Source organism: Balaenoptera ricei, chromosome 2, assembly GCF_028023285.1.
Source record: "Balaenoptera ricei isolate mBalRic1 chromosome 2, mBalRic1.hap2, whole genome shotgun sequence".
In the NCBI taxonomy this organism is placed as follows: Eukaryota; Metazoa; Chordata; class Mammalia; order Artiodactyla; family Balaenopteridae; genus Balaenoptera; species Balaenoptera ricei.
In genome coordinates, this window is record NC_082640.1 from 69,141,771 (window position 1) to 69,157,715 (window position 15,945).

At 39.5% G+C, this 15,945-nt stretch overlaps 1 protein-coding gene across 7 annotated transcripts in view; it reads right to left on the reverse strand.

The window, feature by feature from the left end:
- IQCH (IQ motif containing H) overlaps nucleotides 1-15,945 on the reverse strand; it is a 213,489-nt gene that overhangs the window by 6,502 nt on the left and 191,042 nt on the right. For 3 of the 7 annotated variants that reach the window (XM_059912956.1, XM_059912955.1, XM_059912959.1), the window contains one exon: nucleotides 2,100-2,161. The exons of 1 other annotated variant lie outside the window; for it this stretch is intronic. In XM_059912956.1, coding sequence (XP_059768939.1) covers nucleotides 2,100-2,161 — 62 coding nt within the window. Of the gene's footprint in view, nucleotides 1-2,099; nucleotides 2,162-9,375; nucleotides 9,499-15,945 lie in introns of all 7 variants that reach the window. 3 more of the 7 variants (XM_059912952.1, XM_059912953.1, XM_059912958.1) reach the window with 2 other exon arrangements.

Genomic DNA, 15,945 nt, shown 5'->3' on the forward strand with positions numbered 1-15,945 from the left:
GTATACAAGTGATTCCTGCTACTTATGAATGCACCCCATTTATGTGCAGAGGAGAATGTGCCCCATTCATGAACAGCTGTCTTTATAAAGCTGAACATACATTTAAAGAAGATTTCAGAGACAACTTGCAAACCATCCTGTAGAATTAAACTATGGTCAGTGAACATTTCCAAACAACTAGGTCACTGTTAAGTTTTAACTTGGAAACAAAACTCCAGGGTATTTTTCTAGCTATTTTTCAAACTTTTTTAAAAATCAAAGTTAAAAACAGATTAAATGAATGGATTAGTTTTTTAAAATCATTCTATCCTGAGGGGGTGAACCTAAAGAGCAAGCTGCCTCTTAAGGCAGCTGCAAAGAACTTTGGGATTACTTCTTTTCCCAGTTGTTAACTGTAAAATAAGTCACCTTAGAGTCTAAAGCTTAGACACTTGTGGAATGACTTCCTTCCAGCCTGATTGGGCTTTCCCTTGGGTCAGGGTGGGAGTAGATAGCTTCCCAGGCTCCAAGACAGAAGACCAGAGCTCTATGTCCTGCCACTGACTATGTGACTTTGGGGAAGTTACTTAAACTCTCTGGATCTTCATTTCTTTTTCTCTGAAATGAAGGAATTGGACTAGATAAGTACTTCCAAACTTTTTGAGTTAGATTCCCAAAATCCAAGGACCACCTACCCCTACCCCTTATAGCTACTGAACATTAGTATCTCTTCTTTTAATAGAAAAAACAATAGCCAAAGGCAACTTCAGAGTCATTAATTTTTAACAGTGGTTTGTATTTTATTGCCACAGGGTCAGTATGTATTAGACCCTGGGTGCTTCTCCAAACAAATTCCTGGGCCCCGTCCAGATCAAGAAAATCAGAATCTTTGACTGTGCAGTTTCACCAAGTATAGTTTCATCAAGTCCCCCAAAGTGATTCTTACATATACTAAAGATTGAGACCCATACTTTAAAAAAATTGTGTGTGTGTGTGTGTGATGCTGGGTCCACACATGGATTCAAGCCCCTTGTGCCACCCCTCCTCAGCCTCCTCAGGTCCATGGTTCCCAGGCTGGGAATCAAGAAACTAGATGGACTCTAAGTCCCGTTCCCTATTAATAATTCATTTCTAGAATTTCCTTCATTTTTCCCTTGAAATTTCTACTCAAATGCCACTATTTCCAGAAATATGCCAGTACAAATGGAGTCAGTATGAAGTTATCCCAGTAAAGCCAAACCACAAAATTCTGGTCTGTAGGGTCATCCCCTCTTGGAGCCCTCACCTGATGTGACCTGACTGCAATAAAGCCAAACAAAGCCCAGCCAACTCATGAAAAGCCTCTCCTTGATCCTCCAGAGAAAATCAAGCAACACAAAGAAAAGTTTATAGTTGCTCATCTTTTCTTCCTCAATATTCTGTAGATATTAAAAGGAAGAAAAATATAAGACAGAAACAGTTTCCCAATAAGTCAGCATGACTTAAAGGTACCAAATAACCATATTCCAAGATATGAATAAGACACAATTCAACGTTGTGGCTCTAAAGTTCTGAGTCCTAGATGAGGAGACAACTTTCCTTGTTCTCCAGAATAACCTGGAGAGAAATCTGCAGGAAACAGGGAAGCATAGAGAAGCCTCCTGAGTGGTGCAATAGGACTCTTCTCAGCATAAATGTATCTTGAGGAGACTGCATCAGGGCCGGAACTGGATCTGAAGAGGGACGACAGACCCTGCCTTTTTGGGGAGCATCTTGCCAAGTCACCAGAGCATTTTTCTAAGCATGCCAGAATGAAAACTGCCCTTCTGCAATCGGGACATCTGAGCTGGTTCCTCATCAGTCATATTTGCTGTGCCTTGTAGGTGTATGTGTTTGAGTGTAATATGTTGTTAAAACTAGCCCCTTACCCATCAATTTTGGATAATTAATCAATTATACTTATGAACTTCTGCTGACACATCTAAAGTCAATTTATGAAATACTTAAAGATCTAAATAAAACAAGATAGACAACCAATAAATCAGCATGCTGATTAAAATGCATGAGAAGCATCATTCTTGTTAGTTGTTATAGTCTATTTTCTTAGCTTATTACATCTCATAGACACACTTCATACTCACAACATTCCCAACTTGTCTCTCTTCAGGTGTTCATATAATATAAAGATAGTTCCTTGCCTGTCCTATAAAATTTGAATGGGAAGAAAAGAAATAGCATATTATGTTGGAAACAAAGTAAAGAAAACATACTACACTAAGACCAATAAGGCTGATTTGAACTGAAATCTAGAGCTAATTGCAAATACTATGAGAAGCACATTTGGAAAGGATGTCTCCAGAATATGGAATAGATATGTTCTAGGACAGTGTTTTTTGTAAAATTGAGATTATAATTTATTTATAACATTGTGTAAGTTTAAGGTGTACATGTTATTTTATATATTTATTTATTGCGATATGATTACCACTGTAGCTTTAGCTAAGACCTCTATCTCATCACATACTTATCATTTTATTTTTGTGGTGAGAACATTTAAGATCTAGTCTCATATTAATTTTGAAGTATATAATGTAATATTGTTGATTATAGTCACTATGCTGTTCATTAGATCCCCAGAAACTATTCATCTTCTAACTGCAAGTTTGTACTCTTTGACCAACATCTTCCCAATCCCCCACCCACCCCGGGCCCTGGTAACCACCGTTCTACTCTCTGTTTCTATGAGTTTGACTTTTTTAGATTCCACATATAAGTGATATTGTACAATTTTTGTCTTTGTCTGGCTTATCTCACTTAGCATAATGCAGTCAAGTTCCATCTATGTTGTCACAAATGGCAGGATTTCCTTCTTTCTCATGGCTGAGTAATATTCCATTCTGCATATATACACTGCATCTTTTTTATTGATATATAGTTGATGTACAATATTATATGTTTCAGGTATACAACATAGTGATTCACAATTTTTAAAGGTTATACTCCATTTATAGTTATTATAAAAATTGGCTATATTCCCTATACTGTACAATACATCCTTGTAGCTTATTTATTTTATATATAGTAGTTTGTACTTCTTAATCCCCTACTCCTGTCTTGTCACTCCTGCCTTCCCTCTTCCCACTGGTAATCACTAGTTTGTTCTCTGTATCTGTGAGTCTGTTTCTTTCTTCTTGTATTAACTAGTTTGTTGTATTTTTTAGATTCCACATATAAGTAATAACAAACAGTATTTGTCTTTCTCTGTCTGACTTATTTCACTAAGCATAATACCTCTGCGTGCATCCATGTTGTTGCAAATGGCAAAATTTCATTCTTTTTTATGGCCGAGTTATATTCCATTATACATACATACCGCATCTTCTTTATCCATTCACCTGTTGATGAACACTTAGGTTGCTTCCATATCTTGGCAATTATAAATAATGCTGCTGTGAACATTGGGGTGCATGTATCTTTTTGAATTAGTGTTTTTGTTTTCTTTGGATATATACCCAGGAGTGGGATTGCTGGATCATATGGTAGTTCTATTTTTAGTTTTTTGAGAAACCTCCATACTGTTTTCCACAGTGGCTGCACCAATTTATATTCCTACCAACAGCGTATGAGGGTTCTCTTTTCTCCATATCCTCACCAACATTTGTTATTTGTGCTCTTTTTGATGATAGCCATTCTGATAGTTGTGAGGTAATATCTCATTGTTGTTTTGATTTGCATTTCTCTGATGACTAATGATGTTGAACATCTTGTCATGAGCTTGTTGGCCGTCTATATGTCTTCTTTGGAAAAATGTCTCTTTGGGTCTTCTGCCCAATTTTTAATCAGGTTTCTTTTTTTTAAATGATGAATTGTATGAGCTGTTTATATATTTTGGATGTTAACCCATTATTGGTCATATCATTTGCAAATATTTTCTCCCACTCAGTAGGTGGTCTTTTTGTTTTGTCAATGGTTTCCTTTGCTGTGTAAAAGCTTTTAAGTTTAATTAAGTCCCATTCATTTGTTTTTGCTTTTGTTTTCTTTGGGAATCTGCCTTTTAGCTCACTTCCTGGGTGATTCTCACACACATCAAAATTTGAAAACCACTGTTCTAAGAGCAATGGGTAAAAAAATATAGGGAAGCAGTTTGTTGTGTGGAAAATAATTGGTACTTCAAAGGAAAACTACGTTCTGTCTATATCACACCTTGATTCTATGGGAGATATTTTACAACTCTGTAAGTTGTAGGTGACTGAGAGACAAGCAAATTCTGTCCAGTCTGGTAGAGGTTCAACTGATTTTCCTCTCCTGCTCTCCTTGTGGAAAAACCAGTTTTGCCTCCATTTGCATATTCATTTCAGTAGTGATGATCTATAAAGTTGTCTGGTTTTTTGGATTCTTTTTTGTCCTGGTATAACATCTGCTTAATTCTTCTCTCTTAAATAAATCTTTATCATGTGTTTAGTTTTATATCTGTATGAGAGGCATGATTTTATTCTTTTTTGAAAACTATCTTTTAACAGTTCTTCTCCAAATAAATAAAAGTTAACACTGGAGTTGTCCAATAGTGGAAATGGTGAAGCTGTGAACTCCTCATCACTGGAAGTACAGAAAAGGAAACTACATTTTGGAGATTTGGTAAAAGATACCACATGCCAGAATTACAACTGCCCGTTGACTCCCCATTTTATCAGGAAATCTGGGCATTAGGACAGACATTGGGCTAGAACTGTGGTCAATGCTGGCTGCACATTAGAATCATCTGAGTGCTTTAAAAATTTAATGCCTGGGCCCTACCTCCAGAAATACTGATTTAATTGGTCTGGAGTGGGTCCTGGGTACAGTGCCAGGCTAAGCCATATTGGAGCCTAAGGCAAAGGAAAAACATCAGTATATGTTTATTTAAAATATTGATATTTTGTTCATCATGGATTTCTTGCATTAATTTTGATTTTTAACATATTGAATTACAATATTATTTATCTTTATTACTGAGGTGCTTTGGGTAAGTGCCTCACTTGCCTCACATTAATCTCAGCCCTGCCTGAGCATCTGTACTTTTTAAATCTCCTCACTCACGCCATTCTAATGGGCCGCCAGGGCTGAGAGCTATTGACTAGTTGATCTTGTCTTGCATTCTTTACTGAGCTGTCCAATATGGTAGGCACTAGCTACATGGGGCTACTGAGAACTTGAAATATTAATAATCGAAACTGAGTTGTGCTGTAGCTTTTAAAGACTTAGTACATAAATGTAAAGTATCTTATTAATTTTTATACTGATTACATGTTGAAGTGATAATATTTGTTTTCTTTTTGGGGAGCATCCTTTTCTTGACACTAATTTCTGAGTCAATCAGGTTATGCTGCAGTCATTAAAAAAACAAACAATTCTTAGTCTGTGTTAACAAAAAAGTTGGTTCTTGCTCATACTCCATTTCCCCATGGGTCGGCGTGGATCTCTGGTCCCTGTAGGTACACTCAGGGCTGAAGGAGGCTCCAGCTCAGTGTTCTTCCAGGATTTCCAAGGCAGGAAAAAGGCTATGGCGACTCATAGAGTGGCTCTTAAAGGTATAAAAAGGACATATATCATTCTGTTCATATTTCACTGGCCAAAACAAGTTACATGGCCACGCCTGACTTCAGGGAGAGGGTGGAGGAAGTACAATTCTGTTATGTGCCTGGAAGGAGGAGAATCAGAACATTTTGAACAGCCTTAATGATTGCCACCATGGCAATCCCTTGGCCCGAGGAAGTGATTGCTGGTGGTTGTGGAGCTATTTAGGATCATGGCACACTGCCTATGTATGTGCGAGACCAGCCCTGCCACACTGTCGCAGGCAGTAAACATGACACTTTTCTCCATATGGCTTTCATTACAAGTTCATTTCATTAGGAAATCAGTGGGGGTATTTTCTAGCATTACAGAAATACCAGGAATGAGACCCACCGAGTTGGTTACAAACTCAGCAATGCGTCCTTCCAATATTCAGCAAGGAAAATAAACTCAAAGGGTGATCTCATTTCCCTCTTTTACCCCTAAGATTTTGGACAAGAAACATCATGTGAAATTCTATGATGATAATGGGAAGAAAAACATAATGTTGAGAATAAGGACTTTGAGGATTCTTCTTTTGGTAGCAATGACACTGATGTATTGTTAACGTTGCTTCTTTTTCTGGAAAAAGCCACCCACATTAAATTTGACCGAGAGTGGAAGCAGGTGGCATAGGTAACACTGGAATTAGAGTAAGTGATCTTCTTTTTAGACTCAGAATAACCCAAGGAGGCAATAAAATTTTAGGGAAGTTAATTGTTAGACATAACTTTTTTTTCTTTTGTAAGGTGGAGATAGTCATGGGGGTTATGGAGAAGTTTGCGCTTCTTCAGCTGAAGAATACACAAGAATTACCTAGGTGGAATATTTTATTTGAAATGGATCCCAGAATTCTTGGACTGGATTGGTAATAATATTTTAGAAACATACATAGTTAGTGGGAAACAGTCCTTAGGGGGAAAAAAGTGCATAGGGAATACGCTGGTGTAAGAAAAAGAATCATATTTAACTTTACAGACAATTATGGATTAAGGCATTTCATAAAATGCCTGGCTGTGTGACCTGGGGAAAGTGCTTAAACTCTTTAAACATAAATTCCTCACTGCGATATGGTAGAAATAACAACTTCTTACAGGAGAGATATGAAGATGAAAGAGATAATAAAGTAATAGTGCTTAGCTCAGTGCCAGCACATAGTAGGTGCTTGGTAAATGCCTCTCCAAGAAAAGGCATCGGAGAGAACAAGTGGAGAGTTCTGACAAGGGAGGGACCCCAGTGTCTGAAAAGATGAGAATACATCTTAGGAAAAATAGAGCAAGGACATTGTTAGAGAATTTCCAAATATTCCAAGTAGTCACATGTCTCCTCCTTCTTACCTCAGATTTTTATGATTCCATTTCTCCTCTCTTCTTGTACTTTTGTTTATTATTTGCTCTTTTTCTTTCTATTTATCCCCTCCTACCTTATTTTTATAGATTGTTCCAGTCTCTGGATTTTCTTCTATTTTCTCTATTTTCTTCTGTTATCTTTTTCTTCTTCATATTGTTCCATCACTCCGTCACCCCCAATCTATATTTCTCTTTCTCTTCCAGTTCATCTTTCATCCTTTATACGTTGTTTAGCACAGTTGACCTGGAGGCAGAGTCTACGAAATATGCCTGTCAGTTCTTCTATGCCCCTCTGCCCTTTCTTCATTCTTCTTACCCTCAGTGGAACCCCTTCCTCTGCACCATCCACTGTTTCCCCTGGGCCTTAGTAGCCTGTTTCCTGTACTAAAATTTCTTCTTAGAAATGAATCTGATTAACTCAGAGCCACAAAGGTGTAAATAACTTGTAAAGTTTGGTGCTTTACTTTTCCCAGGAGTACTAGAACTTCAATCAAGTACAAAGCCTTCAGCCAAAGAAATAAATCTCTAATAATAATCTCGGGCAATAGAAAGTTATGGAGCCCGTTTTCTTTTCAGCAGGAGACTTTCCCTGCCAAATATGCCCACTCACAGAGCTTGTTCTGCTTTGATATTTCAGAAGAAAATAAAATAAGTTGATTCAGGTAAAGCTAGAGTTAGATTTAGCCACCTTCTGGCACATGTAAGTCTAATTAATTTAGGGCTAAAAACTACAGTTGACCCTTGAACAACATGGGTTTGAATTGCATGGGTCTACTTATATGCAAATTTTTTTCAACAGTAAATACTACACTACTACACATCCGTTGTTAGTTGAATCCTTGGATGCTGAACTGTGGATACATAGGGCCAACTATAGCGTTACACTTGAATTTTCGATTATGTGGAGGGTCAGCGCCCCTAACTCCGGCATTGTTCAAGGATCAACTGTATTTAATTCCAAAGAGATTGTGTTGAGCAGATGTAATAATTAATTTCAGATAAATCAGTTCAATCTGTCCTTTTCATTCTTTCTATATTTTATCAATTTTTATGTAATTTGCAAGGGAATATGAGCTTCATTTTATGTGTTTGCAGTCAGCATGAATCAGCCTAATCAAAAGGCGTTATGCACCCTGACAGTGCCCTACAGTGTGCTGGGGATTGCCAAGTGTCAGCCAGTCATCCTGTTCACTGTTGGCCCTGTGCCTAAGGTCCATATGCTTTTCAAGGGCCTATAACAATATGTGAACCCTGAAAAATTCTATTTGTTTTCAAATATGAAAAACAAAAATTAATAAATATGGAACTGAGTATCTACAAATCAAAACATTTGATCAATTGGTTATTGCTCAATTCTTTGTCATTATCTATACATTATATTTAATGTGAGAGGTGAATATATTTTAATATGTTTGATGTGATGTAGGAAGGGTGTTCCACAAGAGCACATAGGGTCACTCAGGTCTTAGAATAGCCCTCTAAGAATTTCAGATGTGAAGATCTGAATCAAAGTGCAAAATCATGAAACTATTTCTCAGAGTAGTATGAATCTCTAGGCACAAAATGGAGGTTCTAGTTTAAGTAGGAGATATTACATCCCACTTTGCCCCCATCCAGCTACACTAAGGATGAAGAAGCTGGGTAGGGGCCATCAATGTCACTGGAAATAGACCAAAAATGGGGGAAAGTGTTTTTGTTTTTTTTAAAATCAGAACTCCTCCTAGAAAGAAACTATGGTATGTAGGTAGAAGGATGCTATGGATTGAATTGTGTATCACCTGCCCCCCCCCCCCGCCCCATTCATATGTTTAAGCCCTAATCCCCCATGTGAATGTATTGGAATCAGGGACTTTAAGGGAATGATTATGGTTAATGAGGTCATAAGGGTGGAGCCCTGTTCAGTTAGAACTTGTGTCCTTCTAGAAGAGGTTACAGAGACATCAGAGATTGCTCTTTTCCCGCCGTGTTAGGACACAGCAAAAAGGCAGTTATCGTGCAAGTCAGGAAGAGTCCTCACCGGGAACTGAATTGATCGGCAACTTCACCTTGGATTACCCAGCCCCCAGAACTGTGAGAAATACATTTCTGTTGTTTAAACCATCTTGTATATGGTGCTTTGTTACAGCAGCCCAAACAGACTAAGAGGATATTTATTAGTAAGCAGCTTTGGGTGGGGTCAGAAAGCTCAGGACATGCTTCAAGATTAAGAGATGGTCCCCCAAATTACTCCTAAGTCTGGTGAGCTACAGGGTTTTTGCTTTACTAAGTTGGGTGTACAAGTTTGGGGTCAGAGATCAACTTCCCAAGACCAAGTGCCACCCCCTGCCCTTCCCCAAGCAGCACTCAACCTTCCTCTAAATACATGTCAAACCAATGTTTAAAGAATATCTGTTTGAAGGTGCATCAAATTATTAGCTGCCTAGATCACCCACAGGCCCGTATTTTGTCCAGCCTGGCCAACTGTCACCCTTCATACCTCAATATCATAGCCGATGCCATGGGCCTTACACATCTGGAGAAAAACATAGTGGAAAATCAGAGAGAGATTGTTGTGCCTCAGCTGGGTGCTCATTACCGCATAGCGACTGGTTGCCAGTGACTGGAAAAGAATCACAACTGAATGTCAGACTCTTTACTAAATATTTAAATAAACTTTTAATTTTAGAATAATTGTGGATTAAGAGAAAGGTTGCAAAGATAATACAGAGAGTTCCTGTATAGCCCACACCCAGTTCCCATACTGTTAACATTGTACATTGATGTGGTACCTTTGTCACAACTAAGGAACCAAATTGCCACATTACTATTAAGTCCATACTTTATTTGGATTTCATTAGTTTTTCCCTAATTTTCATTTTCTGTTCCAGGATCCCCTCCAGGACAGCACATTATATTTAGTTGTCATGTCTCCGTAGGTTCTTCTGGGCTGTGACAGTTTCTCAGTCTTGCCTGACAGTTTTGAGGAATACTGATCAAGTATTTTGTAGAATGTCCCTCAATTTGTGTTTGTCTGATGTTTTTCTCATGATTAGATGGGGGTTGTTGGTTTTGGAGAGAAGGACTACATAGGTAAACTGCCGCTTTCATCACCTCATATCAAGAATACATATATCAACATGATTTATCACTGTTGATGCTGACCTTGGTCACCTGGCTAAGGTAGTCTTCATCAGGTTTCTTGCTGTAAAGATACCCTCCCCCTTTTTGCTCTTCGGCAGCAAATCACTAAGTGCACTCCACCTCCTTGAAGGGACCAATGTTAGAATTTTAATTCCAACTGCTTTCTTTGTTTGGGAAATAGCTATTCTATATCTTGCTTGCCTATCAATGAGAGCTATCCCAAAGAGACTGGTTACAGTAGGTCCAAAGTATTTCAACTATAATATCTCCTAAAATATTTAAAATTTAATATGTGCAAAAGAAAGTATTGAATCCCGATAGTTTTGTAGCATGTCCTTTGTGAAATATGATGTTTGCCTTTGACAATTATCTCTGTTTGTCCTTGGGTAAATGGAAATTTGGAGAACTGCACATAGAGCCATGGCCAACCTTAGGGCATAGAAAATGGCGACGCCTGGACCAGATTTTGAACTTTGGAGACTCTCAGGTGCTGGGCAACCAGGTGCCTGATCGCATGCAGTGACTTGAAATAGGAGAAGGAAAAGGAGGTGCAGCTGGTTCACAGCTGGCTGCAAGGATCCTAATGACCTGACACACTGTCTTTTGTGAAACCCCAGGCTCTCTCTCTGTCTCTGAGCTAATGCAAGGAAACTGGGGCCAACTGAGTGAGTGCCCAGCGGAGAATGAACATTTCCCCACCTGCATCTCTCTCTCTCTCTCTCTCTCTCTCTCTCTCTCTCACACACACACACACACACACACACACTCAGATTTCATGTTCACCTTTTGTGACATATGTCCCCCACATATTGTGTCTTTTCCTTTCACATTTACGTAAAGTAGTGTATCTGATGGTTGCGTTATCAATAGTAGTAATTAAGCCCATTCTTCCCACACATAAGCAGGATCCACATCTACAAAAATGTTAGGCTCCCCCAGGCTAATGCATCGAGTTGTGCACCTCATTGGTATTGTCCCACTGGGAGCCATTGGGGATTCTATTTTTACAAAAGAAAATCTATTTGACCCTCTATGCCTCACAACTGTGCTTTGTTATCACCCTGACCTATCATGAGTTGTTCCCCTGTCTGGCTCCCTTACACGACTGGGAGTTTTCTGAGGGCAGGCACTGTTTGGTTTCTGAATCCCCAGGCTGGACATGATGCTAGCATTCAGTGTTTCTTGAATGAAAGAAAGAATGGATACATGAAATAGGGTAAGTGGATTGCACTTCTCTCTGACTTAAGAGACACTTCAAAGGATGTAATTCAGGGGACTTGCAGTCACTGAGCACTTTGGGGCAGAAGAAGAGATTGATTCACAAAACAGAGGACAGTCACACCATCCCTAGAGAATGACAGCTCAGGACAGTCATCCTAGGCCTTGCCCCTAGAGGACATCTTTTGGAGGACAACGTAGCTCTGGTGGACCTGACAGGGATTATTGGTGGGGTAACAAGAACTGGTTAAGGGAAATGCTGGCTCAGCTGTGTAGTCAGTGTGGAGGAGCGTGACCACCAGGCCTGCTTGCCCTGCCGTGTCAGGCTGTGCCATGCTCCTGCCTTCACAATGGAGGCCCAGAAGCCCGAGCTTTTGTGTATGGAAGTGAACTGTAAATACTCTGGAATTCCATTGTAGTTACTGAGCATGTAATTGCGTGGTAATTACCATGAATTCACAAGATAATTCCAAGGTTATTTTTGTCTTCTAAAGTTGTCTTATGCTGCTATAGTATATAAACTAGCAAACCCAAGATCAGGACCCAGTCAGCGAGGGAGAGAGGTAGGCAGGCATCTGGTAGCAGGATCCAGCTCAGTGCTGTGTATCTTGGCTCCAAAGCAAGGCAGAAGAGCTCACTGTCCAGTATTACTGGACAGCAAGTAAGGACAGGCTGTCCTGAGGTTTCTTTTGCTCTACGGAGACAGACTGCAATTCCCCCTCCTCCCAGTCCTGGGCTTGTGATTCATAAGGAATCGGAAAGAAAAGCCAGGATATTTGGTGTATGTCTCCAAGCGACATCTTCTTTTCCATGACCATCACCGTCCTAGTCCAGACCATTATGGCCTGGAGGGCAGCTTCTTCTTTCTACTAGGGAGGTGGGGTTGCAAGCAGAATTCTATAGTGGAAAGGTTATACAGTGTCAGACTCACTGAAGTTCAAAACCTCACTAGGCCACTTACTATATGTGTGATCTTGAATATGTCATTTAACTTCCCTGACTTTTGATGATTCAATAAGCACCTAGCACCTGATACAGTAGCTACTATTGTTGTTGCTGTTTCTTTGAAAACATCTGCAGGGCCTGGAGCATTGTAGACCTACACCAAATGTAATTTTCCAGGCTATTCCTGCCCCCACTGGTACCTGGGATTCTGAGCATTACTACCAGATTGAGCATTTCCCAAACTCAGGTTGGTCAATGCTCAGAAATCTTCAGTGTCTCCTCTTTGCCTTCAAAATGAAATCCAGACACCTGGCTTGGCTGGAAGACTCTCCCAAACTTTCTCAGTGGACTGCTCCAACCACTTCTCCCACTTCCCTCTTCCCAGATTCTCTGCCCCAGCCCAACTGGTTCATAACAGACCACGGGCTCTCTTCGGCTGCTGTCCTTTCCGCTGGGGGAGGTCTCCCTCTCCTTGCCATGGTGACTGCCTTAGTCTTTAAGGCCAGACCAAGTTCTACGTTCTTAGTAAAGCATCCTCTGTCAACGCCTGTCCACAGTTGTTTCTCCTAAGAACTCCAGCAGCAGGTTAAGGGACTGTCACCTAAATGGCACTTAAATGAGACCTTGTGGTTTTTCCTTGTGTATGTGCTATCTATTTTATATTTCTTTTCAACTCCTCAAGGACAGGGACTTTGTCAAATGTCTCTGTATCCTGGATGCTTGGTGAAATTCCTGGCTTATCTTAAGTGCTTAATATGTGTGTTATAATAATGCAAATAAAGATGAGCATATACGATACACCTACTTTTTTTTTTTTTTAAAGACTTAACCAACTCTGCAGTTCCTACAGGAAAAAACTGTCAATGATCTAGTGTTGTCTTTTATCCAGCCTGATAGCACAGGTGACAGTATTGTCTCGAGGATTAGATGAGTTCGTAAAGACCTTGGAACAGTGTCTAGCACAGAATAAGCACTCAAAAACAAGTTAGCTCTTATTAGCATTTGTTAAATAGTTTCACAAATAAGATAAATTACTTGAAAAACAAAACAAAACAACAACCAACCAGTAAATCTTTTCATCAGAAAGGGACTTGAATCAGAAAACCTGGACTTTGCTGCTTACTTAACTTTATGACCTTGGGCAGTTCACTTACCTTTGAATAGCCTTACTTTCCTAATCTGTAAAATGGGTATGATAATCCATGTCTTGTCTACTTCTTGGGGTTATCTTGGGGATCAAATAAGCTCATGTCTATTTAAAGTATAAAGCATTATACAAATGGAAAACATTTTTAAAAGGCTGACTTGTGTAATTGACTCTCTTCTGATGCTGTAAAATCCATTTAGGTTTACCAAGGAAGTCATATCCTAAAGAATTTTATAGCATCGGAAGACTCCTCCACAACCATCTGGCCCATTCAGTGCTCACTGAGTCCCGGCTTAGCTCGGAGCAGATTAGGAGCCAGTGAATAATAGTAATATGCCTGCAAATAACCTCATCACACCGGGAGATGAAGCCTCCTTTGGAAGAAGAGCTTTTTCCATGGCCTCAACCAGAGACTTCTTCAGGGATGAGCTGAAGCTGTACTCTGGGGTCGGGTCATTGACTCTCAGCCAACACAAGGCAGGTTGGGTAGCACAATGCTCAGACACAAGCTTTAAAGTCTGACAGGCCTGGGCTTAATTCTGGCTTCCATACTTGCTTGTTGAGTGACCTTCCACAAGTTGCTTAACATTTCTTAACCTCAGTCTTCTTATCTAAAAATGAGCATAATAACAGCACCTGCCCCATATGTTAGGTTGTATAAAGATTCATGTAAAACACTTAGTTAAAGAACCTGGTGAGGAGTAAAGGCTCAGTACATTTTGGATGTTATTATCATGTTATTATATGCATTATAGTTATATGCTGGCCTATCTGGGTCCTTTGAAAAACTTGGAGCTCTTTGCTACTCATGCTTATATCCTCTGCGCTTAGTAGAGTGCCTGGCACAAAGAGGTGAACTTACTTCTAGTTGATTCTGGCTGAAAGTATTAACTGATAACTAAGGTGATGGCTGATGAGAACTTAACATGTGACCTGTCACAACAATATTACTCCTTTCTAAAAGATTCTGCAAGAAAAAGACCATTCAATGGAAGGCTGTGGAACAGAGGGATGGGCCCTTCCTATGTCCCCTTACAGGAAAAATTCCCTGTCCCCAGTACCCCACTGTGCATGACACTGCCTGGGCCAGGCTTGATACAGAGCCCTACTCTATAGGCCCCATAAAATCAAATACCTTAGGAGACCCCGGGGGTCATTTAGGTTTACCTTATTTTATAAACAAGGAAACTGAGGCCAGAGAGAGGATCAGAATTCATGACCCCTGACTTAGAGCAGTGTTGTCCTCTCCAAATTCCCACTGGCCACATTTGGAATGTGTGGGAATTTCAGAGGTTAGCCTTTTCTAGTAAAACAAGGGGGAAGAAATAGAAGGCAAAATATTATTGGTAGAAGTCTAGTTTTATTAAACTACCTTTCTAAATCACAATCTAACAAGAACGCTTCAAGCCAAATAAAGAAAGCTCGAAATACTCCTTTTCACTGGAGAATATAATTTTGCTTCAGCCACAATTTAAATTGATTTAGTTCTGAGCACCAGCACTTGAAGTGTGGAGCATATTCTATTTTCGCCATGATACTTGTTTTGACAGTGATGCATTTCAGTTGACATAGTTGAAATCCTTATGTAATAAATCTCTGCCTGAAAATTAATCATGTTTATAATATTCTGAGAATTAATAACACCCATTGCTCAAATCATTAACTTAAAAAAGGAGCTTCCAAAATCTGTTCTCGGCAGTAAAGGACCACAAATAAATGAATGTTTGATAAAATAATCCAAGTAGCAGTTTAACAAGCGTAAACTTGAATGTGGTTGCAATAACATAGAACTATTGTTTAAGGGTTGGCAGAGGCTGATGAGTTTCTTATTTCAGTTACGAAGCAGGCATCCACATGCATAATGAACTGCTCTCTGAATTATTAATGTGTTGCTTATTTAGCCTCATCTGTCTAGAAGATAACGTATCCTAACTCTAATGAGTGAGTGGTTTTGTACATAATTACAGTAGCAGCAGTAGTGGGGAAATGCGTGCCTTCAAAGAAGGAGTTCTAAAAATAAAGTCATCACATAAACTCTGTTGTTGCATTCTATCAAAATCAAACCCGAAGCATTTGAGAATTCATAATAAATTACAGGAGACAGAATCATTATTAACATCATAATTTAACACAAAAGGTTTTACTTAATCATTCATTACAGATCATGTGCTGTTAAAATGCTTATAAATGACTGGGGTTGTTTTAAGATGTTTGCAGAGATGGTCCCTTTTGGCCACTCACCAACTGTGGTATCGAGGGTCCACCAAGAGAGAGGAAGAGTAAAAAACGGACAGAAAAGGGTAGCAATTTACGTCCAGTCTGACAGAACGTTAATTAAAAGTTAAGCCGTTAGGTGACTCCTTTTCATTTTCAAAACATGTACATCTGGGACTCATCCGATCTTGCTTCCACCTTCAAGGGGCTATTTGTGGAGGACACTGGATCAGAAGCCCACGCACCTGGTCTAACCGGGTCTAAATGAGAGTGGTTTGCCACCTGTTTCTAATAAGGGGACAATGGCTCTTCTTAGAGTTCAGAAAAGTTTTTGCTTTTCCCCTGCACAGCGTATTATCTAAAGGAATAGGCCCAAACTGGACACCTTTTATAGGCATTTGT